Source organism: Pelodiscus sinensis, chromosome 31 (genome assembly GCF_052426305.1).
Source record: "Pelodiscus sinensis isolate ZL-2025 chromosome 31, ASM5242630v1, whole genome shotgun sequence".
Classification (NCBI taxonomy): Eukaryota; Metazoa; Chordata; order Testudines; family Trionychidae; genus Pelodiscus; species Pelodiscus sinensis.
In genome coordinates, this window is record NC_143082.1 from 854,537 (window position 1) to 870,575 (window position 16,039).

The 16,039-nt window shown below is 69.7% G+C and overlaps 1 protein-coding gene across 7 annotated transcripts in view; it reads right to left on the bottom strand.

Moving 5' to 3' along the window:
• Window positions 1–16,039, bottom strand: part of COL5A3 (collagen type V alpha 3 chain) — a 101,666-nt gene that overhangs the window by 67,767 nt on the left and 17,860 nt on the right. For all 7 annotated transcript variants that reach the window (XM_089774563.1, XM_089774560.1, XM_089774561.1 and 4 more), the window contains 10 exons: window positions 15,341–15,394; window positions 14,803–14,856; window positions 8,417–8,470; window positions 7,840–7,893; window positions 7,032–7,085; window positions 6,911–6,955; window positions 6,285–6,338; window positions 6,164–6,208; window positions 4,751–4,804; window positions 3,876–3,920 (listed from right to left, as the gene is read on the bottom strand). In XM_089774563.1, the coding sequence (XP_089630689.1) occupies window positions 3,876–3,920; window positions 4,751–4,804; window positions 6,164–6,208; window positions 6,285–6,338; window positions 6,911–6,955; window positions 7,032–7,085; window positions 7,840–7,893; window positions 8,417–8,470; window positions 14,803–14,856; window positions 15,341–15,394 (513 nt within the window). The remainder of the gene's footprint in view (window positions 1–3,875; window positions 3,921–4,750; window positions 4,805–6,163; window positions 6,209–6,284; window positions 6,339–6,910; window positions 6,956–7,031; window positions 7,086–7,839; window positions 7,894–8,416; window positions 8,471–14,802; window positions 14,857–15,340; window positions 15,395–16,039) is intronic.

Below are 16,039 nucleotides of genomic sequence, written 5' to 3' on the forward strand. Positions count from 1 at the left end.
GGAGGGGGGACAGGATAGAGGTCTCTAAAAGCAGGGGTTGGGTGGAGAGGGTGCATTCAGAAAAGTTCTTCCTGAGTTCCCATAAAGAAGGACTAGAGGACACCAAAGGAAAGGAATGGGTAGCAGGCTTCAAACTAGTAAGAGAAAGTTGTTCTTCTTGACAAAGCAAATAGTTAACCTGTGGAACTCCTTGCTGCAGGAGGCTGTGAAGGCTACAACTAGAACAGAGTTTAAAGGGAAGTGAGATAAAGTGATGGAGGTTGGGTCCATGGAGTCCTATTAGCCAGGAGGTAGGAGTGGTGTCCCTGCCCAAAGTTTGTGGAAGGCTGGAGAGGGATGGCACGAGACAAATGGCTTGGTCACTGTCTTCAGTCCATCCCCTCCAGGGTCCCTAGGGTTGGCCGCTGTTGGCAGACAGGCTACTGGGCTAGATGGACCTTTGGTCTGACCCAGTACGGCCATTGTAAGCTCAGGGCTCAGTGTCGGGGGTCTCAGTGGACCCCCTTGATTTTCATGCACACCTGGTCCTGGGTGGCCAGGCTGGCAGCTCTCCTGCCCTAGACGGCCACTTTCCTGTGCCTAGTGCGGAGATTGTGGACGAGGTCCACGATGTCCGCACTAGCCCAGGAAGGTGCCCGCCTCTTGCGGTCCAGGGCAAGCTCCCGGGAGCCGCCAGCCTGGTCCCGGCAAGAGGGGGTGGGCTGGGGGGCATCGGGTGGGTGGCTCTGTGCCGTGCCAGGTGCAGGGTCTGCTAGCTGGGTGCTGGCAGGCTTGCACCTGGCACGGGCACCGTAGCCAGCCCGTGCCCCTTTAAGGGGTCCGGGGCCGGGAGGGGGGCATAGAGTTTCCCTGGTGTTGGCCAGAGTGGCCACCAGGGAAACCTGGGGAGGGCTAGCCTCCCACTAGTTCGAACTAAAGGGCTACACAGCCCTTAGTTCGAACTAGCTAGTTCGAACTAGGCGTTAGTCCTCGTAAAATGAGGTTTACCTAGTTCGAACTAAGCGCTCCGCTAGTTCGATTCAAATTCGAACTAGCGGAGCGCTAGTGTAGCGCATAGGAAAGTTAGTTCGAACTAACGTCCGTTAGTTCGAACTAACTTTCTAGTGTAGACATACCCCTATAGACAACCACCTAACCTCAAGATGATTCTTACCAACCACCACAGGACATACCACACTAATACCAACCCTGGTACCTTCCCTTGCAACAAACCCCGTTGCCAGCTTTGTCCACATATTCATTCTGCTGATACCATTATTGGACCCAACCAAGTGAGTTATAAGATCAAGAACACATATTCCTGCGCATCCAGAAATATAATCTACGCTATCGTGTGCCGAAAGTGTCCGTCTGCTATGTACATTGGACAAACATCTCAGACACTTCGCCAAAGGATTAATGCCCACAAAACAGATATCAGACAAGATCACAAAGAGAAAATAGTTTCTTGCCACTTTAACCAGAAAGGACACTCTCTAAATGACTTAGCCACCTGCATTCTGCTACAAAGACCTTTTACATCTGCACTTGAAAGGGAATCCTCTGAACTGTCATTCATGTTAAAATTCGACATTCTCCGGGAAGGAATGAACAAACACTCAAACTTTCTCACCCATTACCAAGACAGTTTCCCCAATTATCACCTGTAATACCATTAACTCACAAACATCCCACTCTCCCCACCTCTAATATCATCAATTCACAGACACTTACCTTCCTTCCTCCCCCTTCCCACCCCCCCGCATCCCCCTCCTGTTCTGCAATGTGATTTGTCCTTTTCATAGGTGTTCTTTTGTTTAATTGTATCCTTTGGTATATATGGTTGTGCTATTTTCTTCCACTATTTGATCTGAGGAAGTGGGTCTGGCCCACGAAAGCTCATCATCTAATAAACCATCTTGTTAGTCTTTAAAGTGCTACATAGTCCTGCATTTTGCTTCTGTCTCTGTGTGTGTCTATATGTGCATGTGCACGTGTGTGTCTGTGTGTGTCTCTGTGTCTGTATGTGTATCTGTGTGTGCATGTGTGACATAGTGGGGGTACCTTGCTGGTTGCTGGCTTGGGCTGTGGGTGACCCCCACTGGCTGCTGCCTGTACCACGGCCCAGCCGAGTAGCTGATGGGACCGGGAGGTCACCTGTCCAGCCAGTTATCTCCCAGGGAGAGGAACAAAGGGAGGAAGGCGGAGGGCAGCCCCTGGCTGGGGGGCAGGGCTGGAAGTGAGGGAGTTTGGTTTCTGGCTGGGATCATGGAGGAAGCAGCCTAGGCAACGGGCTGGGATTTAGGGGCCCAGGCTCCCCCATATCAAGGGGGCTGAGGCGTCCTAGGCCTGGCCTGGAACCAGATTCCATCTGTGCTGGGCTGTACCCTGGAGAAGCAATAAACCACCTCTGTGCTACCGGCTGGGGGGGTCTGTTCATGCCATTTCGGGGGTGCAGGAGGCGGGGGACCCCAACGCGCCGTCACAGCCTGTGCGCATGTGTGTGCCTCTGTGTGTCTGTGTGTGCCTGTGCGTGTGTGCAGGTGTGTGTGTCTGTGCGTGTGTGCATGTCTGTGTCTGTGCGTGTGTGTGCATGTCTGTGTCTGTGCGTGTGTGTCTGTGCCTGTGCGTGTGTGCAGGTGTGTGTGTCTGTGCGTGTGTGCAGGTGTGTGCCTGTGCGTGTGTGTCTGTGCATGCGTGTGTGCAGGTGTGTGCCTGTGCGTGTGTGTGCATGTCTGTGTCTGTGCGTGTGTGCAGGTGTGTGTGTCTGTGCCTGTGCGTGTGCCTGTGCGTGTGTGTGCATGTCTGTCTGTGCAGGTGTGTGTGTCTGTGCGTGTGTGCAGGTGTGTGTCTGTGCATGTCTGTGTCTGTGCGTGTGTGTCTGTGCATGCGTGTGTGTGCATGTCTGTGCCTGTGCGTGTGTCTGTGCCTGTGCGTGTGTGCAGGTGTGTGTGTCTGTGCGTGTGTGTGCATGTCTGTGTCTGTGCGTGTGTGTCTGTGCCTGTGCGTGTGTGCAGGAGTGTGTCTGTGCATGCGTGTGTGTGCCTGTCTATGTCTGTGCGTGTGTGTCTGTGCCTGTGCGTGTGTGCAGGTGTGTGCCTGTGCGTGTGTGTCTGTGCATGCGTGTGTGCAGGTGTGTGCCTGTGCGTGTGTGTGCATGTCTGTGTCTGTGCGTGTGTGCAGGTGTGTGTGTCTGTGCCTGTGCGTGTGCCTGTGCGTGTGTGTATGTCTGTGTCTGTGCGTGTGTGTGCATGTCTGTGTCTGTGCGTGTGTGTCTGTGCCTGTGCGTGTGTGCAGGTGTGTGTCTGTGCGTGTGTGTGTGTGTGCATGTCTGTGTCTGTGCGTGTGTGTCTGTGCATGCGTGTGTGTGCATGTCTGTGCCTGTGCGTGTGTGTCTGTACCTGTGCGTGTGTGCAGGTGTGTGTGTCTGTGCGTGTGTGTGCATGTCTGTGTCTGTGCGTGTGTGTCTGTGCCTGTGCGTGTGTGCAGGAGTGTGTCTGTGCATGCGTGTGTGTGCCTGTCTATGTCTGTGCGTGTGTGTCTGTGCCTGTGCGTGTGTGCAGGAGTGTGTCTGTGCGTGCGTGTGTGTGCCTGTCTATGTCTGTGCATGTGTGTCTGTGCCTGTGCGTGTGTGCAGGTGTGTGTCTGTGCGTGCATGTGTGTGCATGTCTGTGTCTGTGCGTGTGTGTCTGCGCATGCGTGTGTGTGCATGTCTGTGTCTGTGCGTGTGTGTCTGCGCATGTGTGTACCTCTTATGAGCATAACACCCCTAGCCACGAGAGCCCTCCCCCAGCACTGGCTGCCCTGCTGGCCACCACCCCACCAGGGGCTCTATGCCCCCAATCTTGTGGCAGGACCAGCTGGGGGCCACTCCCCCATCCTAGCCCCACACTCACCTTCTCGCCCGGCATCCCCACGGGCCCCTGGGGCCCAGGCAGGCCCTGGCAGAGAACAGAGACGTGTCACCGGGGGGAGGCGAACAGACCCCGTGAGGAAGTGGGGAGTTTGGGGTGCAGAGGGGGCTGCGTGCGGGGGGGGGGGGCTCAGTGCCCGGGCGTTACTGGCTAACGTGAGGGGGGAGGGAGTTGGTTGTTGCAGAGAACAGCCCAGAACTGGAGCCGGCGCCCGCTCCCAGACGAGAGACAAGGGGCTACGGAGGGGGACCCTGGCGACCGTGGATGGAGGGGAGGGGAGAGGGGCCCAGGTGACCCTGTTACCTGCAGAGACACTGGCTGGGGAGGGGCTGTTGCTGGGGGTGCTGGGGGCTCTGCTGGCAGATGGGGCTGATTGGGATGGGGGGCAGAGCAGGCTGCAGACGTGGGGGCCCGGGGGGGGCCAGGCCGACCCGCCGGAGGGATCCTTTGCCGGGTTCCGAGCTCCATAACCCCTCCTGCTGGGCGCCGGCCGGGAATCGCCCCTTTGGGATGGGGGCCCCGGGGGGCTCACGGTGGAGGCAGGCCCGTCCCGGAGGTGGGGGGTGGACCCCCAGGTGAGAGGGGGCCCCCCACAAGAGGGTCGCCGCACTGGGGGGGGTCCTGCCCAGGGACCGACAGGCCGAGTGTGGGCACTACCTGTGAGCCCTGACCCCCCCATGCTCTGGGCCCCAAACCCCCAGCCCCGCCCCAACACCTCCCCCGGACACCAGCCCCCCACATCCCACACACCAGGCCACAGCCCCCCCCCCCGAGAGACGGGGCCGGTCAGCGAACTGCCTGTGGGTCCGGCCTCCCCCTGGACCCACGTTCGGCCCCGGGGCCGGCACCAGACGTACCTGGGGTCCCGGGGTCCCCTGCTGCCCAGGGGGGCCTGACTCCCCCTGGATCCCCTGGGAAGAGAGCAGCACCGGTGAGACGGGCACAGCCCCCCGCCCCTCCTGCCGCCAGGGTCGGGGGCTTCTCGGCCAATGGGGCAGAGAGACCTGGCCCGGCACAGGGCATCCGGCTGGGAACCACCACTGGCAGCCCCCACCTGAGCCAGGCCCCCCCTGCCTGCCCCCACCCGCCCCCCCGTGCCCTACCCCCTCCGCAGCCCCCACCTGCCCCCCCGCTCCCTACCCCCTCCGCAGCCCCCCCACCCCCCTCCGCAGCCCCCACCTGAGCCAGGCCCCCCCTGCCTGCCCCCCACTCACCCCCCCGTGCCCTACCCCCTCTGCAGCCCCCACCTGAGCCAGGCCCCCCCTGCCTGCCCCCCACCCACCCCCCCCGTGCCCTACCCCCTCCGCAGCCCCCACCTGAGCCAGGCCCCCCCTGCCTGCCCCCCACCCACCCCCCCGTGCCCTACCCCCTCCGCAGCCCCCACCTGAGCCAGGCCCCCCCTGCCTGCCCCCCACCCGCCCCCCCGTGCCCTACCCCCTCCGCAGCCCCCACCTGCCCCCCCGCTCCCTACCCCCTCCGCAGCCCCCACCTGCCCCCCCGCTCCCTACCCCCTCCGCAGCCCCCCACCCCCCTCCGCAGCCCACACCTGAGCCAGGCCCCCCCTGCCTGCCCCCCACCCACCCCCCCCGTGCCCTACCCCCTCCGCAGCCCCCACCTGAGCCAGGCCCCCCCTGCCTGCCCCCCACCCGCCCCCCCGTGCCCTACCCCCTCCGCAGCCCCCACCTGCCCCCCCGCTCCCTACCCCCTCCGCAGCCCCCACCTGAGCCAGGCCCCCCTGCCTGCCCCCCACCTGCCCCCCCGTGCCCTACCCCCTCCGCAGCCCCCACCTGCCCCCCCGCTCCCTACCCCCTCCGCAGCCCCCCACCCCCCTCCGCAGCCCCCACCTGAGCCAGGCCCCCCCTGCATGCCCCCCACCCGCCCCCCCCGTGCCCTACCCCCTCCGCAGCCCCCACCTGCCCCCCCGCTCCCTACCCCCTCCGCAGCCCCCCACCCCCCTCCACAGCCCCCACCTCAGCCAGGCCCCCCTGCCTGCCCCCCACCCGCCCCCCCGTGCCCTACCCCCTCCACAGCCCCCACCTGCCCCCCCGCTCCCTACCCCCTCCGCAGCCCCCCACCCCCTCCGCAGCCCCCACCTGACCCCAGCTCCCTACCCCCTCCGCAGCCCCCCCGCCCCCCTCCACAGCCCCCACCTGACCCCAGCTCCCTACCCCCTCCGCAGCCAACCCACCCCCCTCCACAGCCCCATACATCCCCTCCCTCCCCCCCAGCTCCCCAGCACAGGCCCCGGGGTCTGCCCCGCCTGTTCTCACCGTGTTGCCCTTGGGCCCGGGGGTGCCATCCATGCCGCTGATGCCCTGCGGGGGAAGGGGGGACCGTTAGTGGGGGGCAGCACAGGCGGGGGAGGGGGGCTCACACAGACAGGGCTCCTACCGGCTGTCCTGGGGCACCGCTGGGGCCGCGGGAGCCAACCAAGCCTCGTACACCCTGCGGCCGAAGAGAGAGAGAGGTCAGCCTGCCCCACACGCCACGCCCTCCCCTCCCCCGGCCCCCCAGCCCGGCAGGGAACCCGGGAGTCCTGCCCCCCCCCCGACACCCCAGGCTGGCAGGGAACCCGGGAGTCCTGCCCCCCCCCCCCGAGCCAGGCAGGGAACCCGGGAGTCCTGCCCCCCCCCCGAGCCAGGCAGGGAACCCGGGAGTCCTGCCCCCCCCCCCCGAGCCAGGCAGGGAACCCGGGAGTCCTGCCCCCCCCCCCGAGCCAGGCAGGGAACCCGGGAGTCCTGCCCCCCCCCCCTCCGAGCCAGGCAGGGAACCCGGGAGTCCTGCCCCCCCCCCCCGAGCCAGGCAGGGAACCCGGGAGTCCTGCCCCCCCCCCCGAGCCAGGCAGGGAACCCGGGAGTCCTGCCCCCCCCCCCCCCCCGAGCCAGGCAGGGAACCCGGGAGTCCTGCCCCCCCCCCGAGCCAGGCAGGGAACCCGGGAGTCCTGCCCCCCCCCCCCCCCGAGCCAGGCAGGGAACCCGAGAGTCCTGCCCCCCCCGTTTGCCACTGGGGATACTCACGGGCTCCCCGGGCTGCCCCCTGGGTCCTGGCGGGCCGCTGGCGCCCTAGGGGAGAGAGCGCAGAGTGACGGGGGCACTGGGCCAGCAGCGCCCAGCCCCCTGCCCTGCCCGGGGCTCTTACCTTGGCTCCGCTCTCTCCGGGGGGCCCTGCTGGCCCCAGCTTTCCCACGTCCCCCTGCAGGACAGAGGGGAGAGGTGAGGCCTGTGGGGCCGGGTGTCGGGTCCTGGTGTGCACATGGGGGGGGGTCGCGCTCACACCCGCCCGTGGGGTTCGGCCGGGGGGGGGTCGTGCTCACACCCGCCCGTGGGGTTCGGCCGGGGGGGGTCGCGCTCACACCCGCCCGTGGGGTTCGGCTGGGGGGGGGGGGGGTCGCGCTCACACCCGCCCGTGGGGTTCGGCCGGGGGGGTCGCGCTCACACCCGCCCGTGGGGTTCGGCCGGGGGGGGTCGCGCTCACAGGGTTCGGCCGGGGGGGGGGGGTCACGCTCACACCCGCCCGTGGGGTTCGGCCGGGGGGGGTCGCGCTCACACCCGCCCGTGGGGTTCGGCCGGGGGGGGGTCGCGCTCACACCCGCCCGTGGGGTTCGGCCGGGGGGGGGTCGCGCTCACACCCGCCCGTGGGGTTCGGCCGGGGGGGGTCGCGCTCACACCCGCCCGTGGGGTTCGGCCGGGGGGGTCGCGCTCACACCCGCCCGTGGGGTTCGGCCGGGGGGGGTCGCGCTCACACCCGCCCGTGGGGTTCGGCCGGGGGGGGGTCGCGCTCACACCCGCCCGTGGGGTTCGGCCGGGGGGGGTCGCGCTCACACCCGCCCGTGGGGTTCGGCCGGGGGGGGTCGCGCTCACACCCGCCCGTGGGGTTCGGCCGGGGGGGGGTCGTGCTCACACCCGCCCGTGGGATTCGGCCGGGGGGGGGTCGTGCTCACACTTACCTTGTGACCCTTCTCGCCCGGTAGCCCCGGCAGCCCATCGAAGCCCCTTTCTCCCTGCGGGGGGGCAGCATTAGCCGTGCCGGCTTGGTGGGGTGTGGGGCAGGGACCGGGCCCAGCCCACGGCATAAGGGGGCCACAGGTGGCGCTGCCCCACCCCACAGGGCTCAGGTCTTGCCACAATTGCTCAGCCAGCCCTTTTCCCACCGTCTTCCCTCTTCCCCCTCCTCCCCCGCCCCCTCGTTCCCCTCCTCCCCCTTCCCCCTCGTCCCCCCACCCCCTATTCCCTCTTCCATTCGCCCCTTCCCTCTTCCCCCTCCTCCTCCTCCCACCCCTCGTCCCCCCTCCCCTGCCCCCTCGTCCCCACTTCTGCCCTCCCGTCAGCCCCTACCGCAACCAGCTCCGCCTGCAAACCCTCTCGGCTGCACAGGACCTAGGTGCCTCTTCATCTCAGAGAAGGAAACTGAGGCAACCAAGGGCTGGGGTGCCCCCAGCTGGATGCCTGGCCCCACCCTCCCGAGCCGCCAGCTGCTCCCCTGGCCCAGCCTCCCCCCCCAGGGACCTCAGTCCAGCCACAGACCTTGGGTCCGGTGTCGCCTGGGAGGCCTCGGACCCCGTCTGCCCCAGAGCGTCCCTGCAAAACACAGGACGGGGGTGATCTGGGGGGGGCGCTGGAGGCCCGGGGAGCCCTGGGGTGTCTGCAGGGACTGAGGCAGCCTGGGGGCCGAGCCACCAGCTCACAGGAACAGAACGAAGCACCGAGCTCTCGGGGCACCTGGGGCCACAGGGGGGCCAGGGGAAGGGCTGGGGCAGTAGCTGAGGAGCTGCACTGTTCAGTAAAGGGGGGCGCATGGGGCAGGCTGGGGAGGGCACAGAGCGAGGTGCCGGCAGGGGGCGCTGTGGGATATTGGGGGGCGCATGGGGCAGGCTGGGGAGGGCACAGAGCGAGGTGCCGGCAGGGGGCGCTGTGGGATATTGGGGGGCACATGGGGCAGGCTGGGGAGGGCACAGAGCGAGGTGCCGGCAGGGGGCGCTGTGGGATATTGGGGGGCACATGGGGCAGGCTGGGGAGGGCACAGAGCGAGGTGCCGGCAGGGGGCGCTGTGGGATATTGGGGGGTGCATGGGGCAGGCTGGGGAGGGCACAGAGCGAGGTGCCAGCAGGGGGCGCTGTGGGATATTGGGGGGCGCATGGGGCAGGCTGGGGAGGGCACAGAGCGAGGTGCCGGCAGGGGGCGCTGTGGGATATTGGGGGGTGCATGGGGCAGGCTGGGGAGGACACAGAGCGAGGTGCCGGCAGGGGGCGCTGTGGGATATTGGGGGGCACATGGGGCAGGCTGGGGAGGGCACAGAGCGAGGTGCCGGCAGGGGGCGCTGTGGGATATTGGGGGGCACATGGGGCAGGCTGGGGAGGGCACAGAGCGAGGTGCCGGCAGGGGGCGCTGTGGGATATTGGGGGGTGCATGGGGCAGGCTGGGGAGGGCACAGAGCGAGGTGCCAGCAGGGGGCGCTGTGGGATATTGGGGGGCGCATGGGGCAGGTTGGGGAGGGCACAGAGCGAGGTGCCGGCAGGGGGCGCTGTGGGATATTGGGGGGCGCTGTGGGATATTGGGGGGCACATGGGGCAGGCTGGGGAGGGCACAGAGCGAGGTGCCGGCAGGGGGCGCTGTGGGATATTGGGGGGCACATGGGGCAGGCTGGGGAGGGCACAGAGCGAGGTGCCAGCAGGGGGCACTGTGGGATATTGGGGGGCACATGGGGCAGGCTGAGGAGGGCACAGAGCAAGGTGCCAGCAGGGGGCGCTGTGGGATACTGGGGGGTGCATGGGGCAGGCCGGGGAGGGCACAGAGCGAGGTGCCAGCAGGGGGCACTGTGGGATATTGGGGGGCGCATGGGGCAGGCTGGGGAGGGCACAGAGCGAGGTGCCAGCAGGGGGCGCTGTGGCATACTGGGGGGTGCATGGGGCAGGCCGGGGAGGGCACAGAGCGAGGTGCCAGCAGGGGGCGCTGTGGGATACTGAGGGGCGCAGGGGGCAGACGGAGGGCACAGAGCGAGGTGCCGGCAGGGGGCGCTGTGGGATATTGGGGGGCGCATGGGGCAGGCTGGGGAGAGCACAGAGCGAGGTGCTAGCAGGGGGCGCTGTGGGATATTGGGGGGCACATGGGGCAGGCTGGGGAGGGCACAGAGCGAGGTGCCAGCAGGGGGCGCTGTGGCATACTGAGGGGCGCAAGGGGCAGACTGAGGGCACAGAGCGAGGTGCCAGCAGGGGGCGCTGTGGGATACTGGGGGGCGCAGGGGGCAGACGGGGGGCACAGAGCGAGGTGCCAGCAGGGGGCGCTGTGGCATACTGGGAGGCACATGGGGCAGGCAGGTGGGGGGCACAGAGCGAGGTGCCGGCAGGGGGCGCTGTGGGATACTGAGGGGTGCAGGGGACAGACGGGGGGCACAGAGCGAGGTGCCAGCAGGGGGCGCTGTGGGATACTGAGGGGCGCAGGGGGCAGGCGGGGGGCACAGAGCGAGGTGCCGGCAGGGGGCGCTGTGGGATACTGGGGGGCGCAGGGGGCAGACGGGGGGCACAGAGCGAGGTGCCGGCAGGGGGCGCTGTGGGATACTGGGGGGCGCAGGGGGCAGACGGGGGGCACAGAGCGAGGTGCCAGCAGGGGGCGCTGTGGCATACTGAGGGGCGCAGGGGGCAGGCGGGGGGCACAGAGCGAGGTGCCGGCAGGGGGCGCTGTGGCATACTGGGGGGCACATGGGGCAGGCAGGCGGGGGGCACAGAGCGAGGTGCCGGCAGGGGGCGCTGTGGCATACTGAGGCGTGCAGGGGGCAGACGGGGGGCACAGAGCGAGGTGCCGGCAGGGGGCGCTGTGGCATACTGGGGGGTGCAGGGGGCAGGTGGGGGGCACAGAGCGAGGTGCCGGCAGGGGGCGCTGTGGCATACTGAGGGGTGCAGGGGGCAGACGGGGGGCACAGAGCGAGGTGCCGGCAGGGGGCGCTGTGGCATACTGGGAGGCACATGGGGCAGGCAGGTGGGGGGCACAGAGCGAGGTGCCGGCAGGGGGCGCTGTGGGATACTGGGGGGCGCAGGGGGCAGACGGGGGGCACAGAGCGAGGTGCCGGCAGGGGGCGCTGTGGGATACTGGGGGGCGCAGGGGGCAGACGGGGGGCACAGAGCGAGGTGCCAGCAGGGGGCGCTGTGGCATACTGAGGGGCGCAGGGGGCAGGCGGGGGGCACAGAGCGAGGTGCCGGCAGGGGGCGCTGTGGCATACTGAGGGGTGCAGGGGGCAGGCGGGGGGCACAGAGCGAGGTGCCGGCAGGGGGCGCTGTGGCATACTGAGGCGTGCAGGGGGCAGACGGGGGGCACAGAGCGAGGTGCCGGCAGGGGGCGCTGTGGCATACTGGGGGGTGCAGGGGGCAGGTGGGGGGCACAGAGCGAGGTGCCGGCAGGGGGCGCTGTGGCATACTGAGGGGTGCAGGGGGCAGACGGGGGGCACAGAGCGAGGTGCCGGCAGGGGGCGCTGTGGGATACTGAGGGGTGCAGGGGGCAGACGGGGGGCACAGAGCGAGGTGCCAGCAGGGGGCGCTGTGGCATACTGAGGGGTGCAGGGGGCAGGCGGGGGGCACAGAGCGAGGTGCCGGCAGGGGGCGCTGTGGGATACTGGGGGGCGCAGGGGGCAGGCGGGGGGCACAGAGCGAGGTGCCGGCAGGGGGCGCTGTGGGATACTGGGGGGTGCAGGGGGCAGACGGGGGGCACAGAGCGAGGTGCCGGCAGGGGGCGCTGTCGGATACTGGGGGGCGCAGGGGGCAGACGGGGGGCACAGAGCGAGGTGCCGGCAGGGGGCGCTGTGGCATACTGAGGGGTGCAGGGGGCAGGTGGGGGGCACAGAGCGAGGTGCCGGCAGGGGGCGCTGTGGGATACTGAGGGGTGCAGGGGGCAGGTGGGGGGCACAGAGCGAGGTGCCGGCAGGGGGCGCTGTGGCATACTGGGGGGTGCAGGGGGCAGGCGGGGGGCACAGAGCGAGGTGCCGGCAGGGGGCGCTGTGGGATACTGAGGGGTGCAGGGGGCAGGTGGGGGGCACAGAGCGAGGTGCCGGCAGGGGGCGCTGTGGCATACTGGGGGGTGCAGGGGGCAGGCGGGGGGCACAGAGCGAGGTGCCGGCAGGGGGCGCTGTGGCATACTGGGGGGTGCAGGGGGCAGGCGGGGGGCACAGAGCGAGGTGCCGGCAGGGGGCGCTGTGGCATACTGGGGGGCGCAGGGGGCAGGCGGGGGGCACAGAGCGAGGTGCCGGCAGGGGGCGCTGTGGCATACTGAGGGGTGCAGGGGGCAGGTGGGGGGCACAGAGCGAGGTGCCGGCAGGGGGCGCTGTGGCATACTGGGGGGTGCAGGGGGCAGGCGGGGGGCACAGAGCGAGGTGCCGGCAGGGGGCGCTGTGGCATACTGGGGGGCGCAGGGGGCAGGCGGGGGGCACAGAGCGAGGTGCCAGCAGGGGGCAGGCGGGGGGCACAGAGCGAGGTGCCAGCAGGGGGCGCTGTGGCATACTGGAGGGCGCAGGGGGCAGGCGGGGGGCACAGAGCGAGGTGCCGGCAGGGGGCGCTGTGGGATACTGGGGGGTGCAGGGGGCAGGTGGGGGGCACAGAGCGAGGTGCCGGCAGGGGGCGCTGTGGGATACTGGGGGGCGCAGGGGGCAGACGGGGGGCACAGAGCGAGGTGCCGGCAGGGGGCGCTGTGGCATACTGAGGGGTGCAGGGGGCAGGTGGGGGGCACAGAGCGAGGTGCCGGCAGGGGGCGCTGTGGGATACTGAGGGGTGCAGGGGGCAGGTGGGGGGCACAGAGCGAGGTGCCGGCAGGGGGCGCTGTGGGATACTGAGGGGTGCAGGGGGCAGGTGGGGGGCACAGAGCGAGGTGCCGGCAGGGGGCGCTGTGGCATACTGGGGGGTGCAGGGGGCAGGCGGGGGGCACAGAGCGAGGTGCCGGCAGGGGGCGCTGTGGCATACTGGGGGGCGCAGGGGGCAGGCGGGGGGCACAGAGCGAGGTGCCAGCAGGGGGCAGGTGGGGGGCACAGAGCGAGGTGCCGGCAGGGGGCGCTGTGGCATACTGGGGGGCGCAGGGGGCAGGCGGGGGGCACAGAGCGAGGTGCCAGCAGGGGGCAGGCGGGGGGCACAGAGCGAGGTGCCAGCAGGGGGCAGGCGGGGGGCACAGAGCGAGGTGCCGGCAGGGGGCGCTGTGGCATACTGAGGGGTGCAGGGGGCAGGTGGGGGGCACAGAGCGAGGTGCCGGCAGGGGGCGCTGTGGCATACTGGGGAGTGCAGGGGGCAGGCGGGGGGCACAGAGCGAGGTGCCGGCAGGGGGCGCTGTGGCATACTGGGGGGCGCAGGGGGCAGGCGGGGGGCACAGAGCGAGGTGCCGGCAGGGGGCGCTGTGGCATACTGAGGCGTGCAGGGGGCAGACGGGGGGCACAGAGCGAGGTGCCGGCAGGGGGCGCTGTGGCATACTGAGGCGTGCAGGGGGCAGACGGGGGGCACAGAGCGAGGTGCCGGCAGGGGGCGCTGTGGCATACTGAGGGGTGCAGGGGGCAGGTGGGGGGCACAGAGCGAGGTGCCGGCAGGGGGCGCTGTGGCATACTGGGGGGCGCAGGGGGCAGGCGGGGGGCACAGAGCGAGGTGCCGGCAGGGGGCGCTGTGGGATACTGGGGGGTGCAGGGGGCAGGTGGGGGGCACAGAGCGAGGTGCCGGCAGGGGGCGCTGTGGGATACTGGGGGGCGCAGGGAGCAGACGGGGGGCACAGAGCGAGGTGCCGGCAGGGGGCGCTGTGGCATACTGAGGCGTGCAGGGGGCAGACGGGGGGCACAGAGCGAGGTGCCGGCAGGGGGCGCTGTGGCATACTGAGGGGTGCAGGGGGCAGGTGGGGGGCACAGAGCGAGGTGCCGGCAGGGGGCGCTGTGGGATACTGAGGGGTGCAGGGGGCAGGTGGGGGGCACAGAGCGAGGTGCCGGCAGGGGGCGCTGTGGGATACTGAGGGGTGCAGGGGGCAGGTGGGGGGCACAGAGCGAGGTGCCGGCAGGGGGCGCTGTGGCATACTGGGGGGTGCAGGGGGCAGGCGGGGGGCACAGAGCGAGGTGCCGGCAGGGGGCGCTGTGGCATACTGGGGGGCGCAGGGGGCAGGCGGGGGGCACAGAGCGAGGTGCCGGCAGGGGGCGCTGTGGCATACTGGGGGGCGCAGGGGGCAGGCGGGGGGCACAGAGCGAGGTGCCAGCAGGGGGCAGGTGGGGGGCACAGAGCGAGGTGCCGGCAGGGGGCGCTGTGGCATACTGGGGGGCGCAGGGGGCAGGCGGGGGGCACAGAGCGAGGTGCCAGCAGGGGGCAGGCGGGGGGCACAGAGCGAGGTGCCAGCAGGGGGCAGGCGGGGGGCACAGAGCGAGGTGCCGGCAGGGGGCGCTGTGGCATACTGGGGGGCGCAGGGGGCAGGCGGGGGGCACAGAGCGAGGTGCCAGCAGGGGGCAGGCGGGGGGCACAGAGCGAGGTGCCAGCAGAGGGCAGACGGGGGGCACAGAGCGAGGTGCCGGCAGGGGGCGCTGTGGGATACTGGGGGGTGCAGGGGGCAGACGGGGGGCACAGAGCGAGGTGCCAGCAGGGGGCAGGCGGGGGGCACAGAGCGAGGTGCCAGCAGGGGGCAGGCGGGGGGCACAGAGCGAGGTGCCAGCAGGGGGCAGGCGGGGGGCACAGAGCGAGGTGCCGGCAGGGGGCGCTGTGGCATACTGGGGGGCGCAGGGGGCAGGCGGGGGGCACAGAGCCAGGTGCCAGCAGGGGGCGCTGTGGGATACTGCGGGGTGCGGGGGGCACAGAGCGGGCTGCGGGGACCAGGGACCCGGCCCTGGTTTCTCTGCCCTGGGCAGGGCACTGCGGTGCCAGGCCCCTCGGGCCGGGTGGGGAGCCGCCCGCAGGGACCCCCCCAGTAGCCGCACTCACCCGTTTGCCCCCTTTGCCCGGCAGGCCTGGTGGGCCCTGCATCCCCGACGGACCCTGCAGGGAAGAGAGGGGCTGAAATCTCCACTGGACACCCCCAGGCCCCACACGCCCCACCCTGTCCCCTCCACTGGGCCCCCAACCTCTCCCACCTCCACCCCACTGGGCCCCATGCTGCCCCCCCAGCCCCAGCACTGACCCCCTGTGCCAAAGGGGCGGTTGAGTCCCCCTGTTAGGTCGCCCGTGAGTTCAACTGGCCCATAGTAACCCCATGTGTGCCTCGGTTTCCCTGGGCACTGCTCTGGGACTCAGATGGGGGGTTCAGGGGTAGAAGGCCCTGGGTCTCCCCGAGATGGAACAGGGGCTCAGCGCTTCCAGGTCAGGGCCAGGGCCTTGGGAAGGCTACAGCTGGCTGGGCACAGGGGCCGTGTGCAGCCCAGCTCCCCTGCAACGGCTCCTGCCCCACGGCGCAGGCAGCTCCTGGGTTCCCCTGTGACGGCCCCTGCCCCAAGCTGTAGGCAGCCCCGGGAGCTCCGCTCACCTGCGGCCCCACATCTCCGGCATCCCCTTTCAGGCCCGGGTTCCCTGGGAGACCCTACAAAAAACAAAGGAGAAAATCCTCAGGTGGGGAGGTGGCCCACAGGTCAGAGTCACACATGGGACAAAGGTCACGACCCGGCCCTGCCCCTCAGGCCGGCCCCTTCTGACCCCACTGCTGGCTGCCACCATCTCTGGGGTGACCATGAGCCGGTCCCAGCCCATGTGGCTTGGCCCCTACCTGGCCCCAGGCCCCACAGTGAGCCCGGTCCCAGGGGGCCTGCCTGGGGCACCCTCATGCACTCTCCCGCTTCGGTACCCCACACATGGCTGGTCCTCACAGTCCCCAGACTGCCCCCCATGTGTTCCCCCCGTACTCCCACACGTGGCTGGTCCCTCGCACGCCCCAGACTGCCCCCCTGTGCGTTCCCCCCGTAATCCCACACGTGGCTGGTCCCTCGCACGCCCCAGACTGCCCCCCTGTGCGTTCCCCCCGTAATCCCACACGTGGCTGGTCCCTCGCACGCCCCAGACTGCCCCCACCATGTGTTCCTCCCGTACTCCCACACGTGGCTGGTCCCTCGCACGCCCCAGACTGCCCCCCCATGCGTTCCCCCCGTAATCCCACACGTGGCTGGTCCTCACAGTCCCCAGACTGCCCCCCTCGTGCATTCCCCCCGTAATCCCACACGTGGCTGGTCCT